The sequence below is a fragment of the Pediculus humanus genome, genomic scaffold (genome assembly GCF_000006295.1).
Source record: "Pediculus humanus corporis 1103172107650 genomic scaffold, whole genome shotgun sequence".
Lineage (NCBI taxonomy): Eukaryota > Metazoa > Arthropoda > Insecta > Psocodea > Pediculidae > Pediculus > Pediculus humanus.
In genome coordinates, this window is record NW_002987260.1 from 8,771 (window position 1) to 12,969 (window position 4,199).

At 24.4% G+C, this 4,199-nt stretch overlaps 2 protein-coding genes across 2 annotated transcripts in view; one reads left to right on the plus strand and one right to left on the minus strand.

The window, feature by feature from the left end:
- Phum_PHUM273520 (protein singed wings 2 precursor, putative) overlaps positions 1 to 1,719 on the plus strand; it is a gene marked incomplete at both ends in the record, with an annotated part of 4,189 nt that extends 2,470 nt beyond the window's left edge. The window contains 3 exons of the mRNA XM_002426713.1: positions 819 to 1,157; positions 1,247 to 1,447; positions 1,537 to 1,719. Coding sequence (XP_002426758.1) covers positions 819 to 1,157; positions 1,247 to 1,447; positions 1,537 to 1,719 — 723 coding nt within the window. The remainder of the gene's footprint in view (positions 1 to 818; positions 1,158 to 1,246; positions 1,448 to 1,536) is intronic.
- An 894-nt stretch (positions 1,720 to 2,613) lies between these two features.
- Phum_PHUM273630 (uncharacterized protein) lies at positions 2,614 to 3,662 on the minus strand (the record flags this gene model as incomplete). Its single annotated transcript, XM_002426714.1, has 2 exons — positions 2,614 to 2,697; positions 3,483 to 3,662. The coding sequence occupies 2 exons, from the start codon at positions 3,660 to 3,662 to the stop codon at positions 2,614 to 2,616; spliced, it is 264 nt and encodes an 87-aa protein (XP_002426759.1).
- Between the last annotated feature and the right edge of the window lie 537 nt (positions 3,663 to 4,199).

Sequence of the window (4,199 nt, forward strand, 5' to 3'; positions counted from 1 at the left end):
TACGAATTACGTTTTTTTTTTTTTAACAAAAAGATTTTTAATTAGATATTTAAATATTAAATTATTTATTTATTTATTTATTCATCACGAATTTCTACAAAAATAAAAAATAATAATAATAATTTTTATTTATTTATTAATTTTTTTTCTTTATATTTTCCGACGCGATTTCCATTTTAATAAAATTATTATTATTATTATTATTATTGTTAAAAAAAAAAGGGATGATTTTTAATGTAATAAACTATAAACAATTTGAATGGGATGTTTTTTAATTTTTTTCTGCAAAACTACTCACTCGTTTTTTTTTTATGATAATTAAATTATATTAATATAATATTACATTTTATTATTATTATTATTATCACATTACTCGAATAATAAATAAATAAATAAATATGTACATAAACGAAGACTGCAAAAAAAAAAAAAAACCATAAAAACCATACTTTATTTAATTTAATTGTTTTCTTTTTTTTTTTTTTGCAACATAAAATGTTTTGTTGTTGTTGTTGTTTAGTTAAAATCGGGTAATTAATTATTTTATTTATAATAATTCATATTTTAATTAATTAAGTATCATCTGCTTTTAAAAAAAAAAATGTATTTAAACTCGAACGAGTCATAAAAAAAAAAAAAAAGAAAATTTTATTATAATAATAATAACACGCGATCAAATGGCCGATTTTATTGTTTTCTATATCGATCTGTATAAATTTATTTAGTGCGTGCGTGTGTGCGTGCGTGCGTGTGGGTAAAAGTGCAAAATTCGAAATTATTATTATTAATAAAAAAAAATTTTTTTTAATTTTTTGTAGAAAATGAAAAAGGATTGTCCTCGAGACATTTGTACTTGCATAATGAACAACATTGTTTGGAACACGGAAAAAACTCATTTGATTCCAGTGATAACGGTTAATTGTTCCGATAGCGGAATCGTTGATTTACCAAGAAAATTACCCGTCAACACGACGACTCTCTTGTTAAATAAAAATAACGTAACCGATATACAACCATTGATACATAATAAAATCTACGACAACATAATTGATGTTTATTTAGATTATAATCATGTTAAAAACATTGATTGTTTAGAAGGTTCCACGTGGTTGAAAAAATTTCGAGTATTAAGTTTAAAAGGAAATCATTTGACTCAGGTACAGAGGTATATGGGAGGAATGAAGAATTATAAAACGTTCACGACAATGCCATGATGATTTTTTTTTTTTTTTTTTTTTTTTTTCAGATACCTGTTTACGCATTCGATAACGCATTCGAAAAAAATGTCAATATGGCTAAAATATATTTGGGAAATAATCCGTGGAAATGCGATTGTTCTTTTACACCGGATTTTCAAAATTTATTAATTAAATATAGAAATTTGGTTAAAGATGGAGATGATGTGACTTGTTCGACAAGGGAAAACGATGAAAATTCTAATTTAAAAGTAATTTTTTTTTTTTTTTTAAATTAATTTATTACACGCGTCCGTCGCTATGCTTTACTCTCATTATTATTATTATTATTAAATTTTAGATTACGTCACTATCGACGAATTCGTTATGTCGAAAATTCGATCATTCTATTAATCCTTTGGATGTTTTAAGTATAGTTTTTGCATGTTTGACTTTTTTAATTATGTCTAAATTATTATTCGATTGGTGGATATTTAAAAAAACTGGAAAACTTCCTTGGATAGCGACGAAAATGCCTTGGTAATTTAGAAAGAGAGAGAGAGAGAGAAAATGATTTCCTCACGTAAGTATTAATAATAATAATTATTTTTAAAAATGGAGAGAAAATAACGCGCGCGTTTTATGTTTTTGTTTTATTAAAAAAAAAACTAAAAAAGTTTTATTATTATTATTATTTTACAAGTGAAAATATTTGTTTAAAAAGAAAAGAAAATTTTTTTAAAGCAAACAAACACACATTTGAGAAAATTCTAGTAAAATATTTTTTAATGATATTCAAATATATATCGTGCGTGCAATGAAAATTTTTAAAAGATAAATTTTTATTTAACGTACTAAAATTGAGAGGGATAACCGGAAGATGTTTATTTTACAAGTTCTGAACAAATTCTGAACAAGAAAAAAAAAAAAACAATCGAAATACGGACGATTTTCACACACACACACACGCAAATGTTTTAACGAAACGTACACTCGTACACTATGTAAGGATACGTAGAAATATAAGAAGACGTACGGTTTTATAAATAAATAAATACGTAATTAAATTAACTTATAAAAAAAAAATTATCGTTTTTTCTTTTACGTTTTCTTTTTTTAATTTTATCTTCCTTAATAAAAAAAAATACAAATTTGTTATCATCGTTTTTTCTCTTCCCCCGGCTCCTCGTTTAATTAATATCCTTATTATTATCATCATCATCATTATTATTATTTATAATAATAATAATAATAATTAAAAAAAAGTCCAAGATCGCGACTTATTATTGTATTCTTCCGCGTATTGAATAAAATTAATCTACTTTTTTTTTTTTTGTATGTTTCGCATGAGAGCGTTTATTTGTTTTGTTTTGTTTTTTTATTTAAATAATAATAGTAATAATAAATAAATAAGTAAATAAATGAAAATATTTTCGGGCTAGCTCGGACATTTTTGCGATGATTTATCCCACAGCGTCGCCGTCAGATGTTCCATAATATAAGTTAATTTGTATATTATTTTCTGGAAAATAAAGGAAAAAATAAAAACGTTTACGTTCGATTAGTTTTTACGATAATAATAATAATAATAATAAATAGAAAAGTCCCTTTAAAGATTTTCGAAAATACACGCGAGTGGAGGGAAGGGAATGGAAAAGAAGGGAAGGGAACGGGAGTGGAAAGTTTAAAATTTTACCAAAAAAAAAAAACTTTTTCCCTTTTTTTCTTTTTTCTTTTTTTTTGCAAGTTTTTTTTTTTTGTAGATAGAAAAAAAAAATTTTGTATATATTGAAAAATTTTACAATGAAAACTAATAATAATAATAATAATAATAATAATAATAATAATAATAATAATAATAATAATAATAATAACAATAAAAATCGCTCAAAGGAGGTAATCTCAAAGGAGGTAATTTGAAGAAGATTTTTCCATTTTTTTTCTTCTGTGGGTAAAAAATGAAGGAAAGAAAGAAATTTAGGAGAAGGTAAAAGAAAAAAGAAAAAATTTTTTTATTTTTGTTTTTTTAAATGTTGGAGGAGGAGTCGGGGAGGGGAGAGAGAGGAAGAAGGAGGGGCGAGGGGGGGGGGCTTGGAAAAGAAAAGAAAATTTTAACGTATTGCTATGAAAAAAATTTTTTTTAGGAAAAGAAAGAAAGAAATTTTTTAAAATTATGTCGGAATTATCGTCGTCGTCGTCGTTGTTGTTGTAATCGTAGTAGTAGTGGTAGTAGTAGTAGTAGTAGTAGTAGTGGTGGTGGTAGTAGTAGTAATAAAAACTAAAAATAGTAAAAACAATAATAATTACCAAAAAAACAAATTTTAATACTCCTAAAATAAAATTAATTGATGCCACGAGCGGATCGATAATCATAACGAGAAAATGTAAACATTTTTCCATGAATATAATGACGGCAGCTCCAGCAGCCATTGTTGCAACAAGAGACACGATGGCTAATACTTCTACAAGGCGTACAGCCACAGGCATTTCGATATTTATTCATACGCATACATATAATAATTTTCCTTTCCTTTCCCTCTTTTTTTCCCACCCCCTCCCCCTCTCTTTTCCTCAACAACAACAATAATAATAATAAGAAAAATTAATCTTTATATATATATATAATACGAGAATTTATAGGTTAACTTGTTTACATCGAATAACCAAAATTTGTTGTTTTTTTTTTTTCATATTCAAAATAATAATAATAATAATAATGATGATGAATCGAACTTCCGGAAGTTATAAAAAAATTTTTTAAATTTAAATATTTTATTCTCTAATTCTAGAAAATTCTGTTTTTTTTTTTTTTAACGAGTTTTTTTCCTCTTTCGAAATGATATTTTTCTTATTTAAATAATAATAATAATAATTAGTATTAATAATTAAAAGAAGAAGAAAAATAAGAAGAAACTGAAAAGAAAAAAAAAAAAACGTGGCATATTTATATGACAATAAAAAAAATTTTTTCGTTTGGAAACTGGGGGTAAAAAAGTAATAAAAAAAAAAAAAAAAAAAACTAAG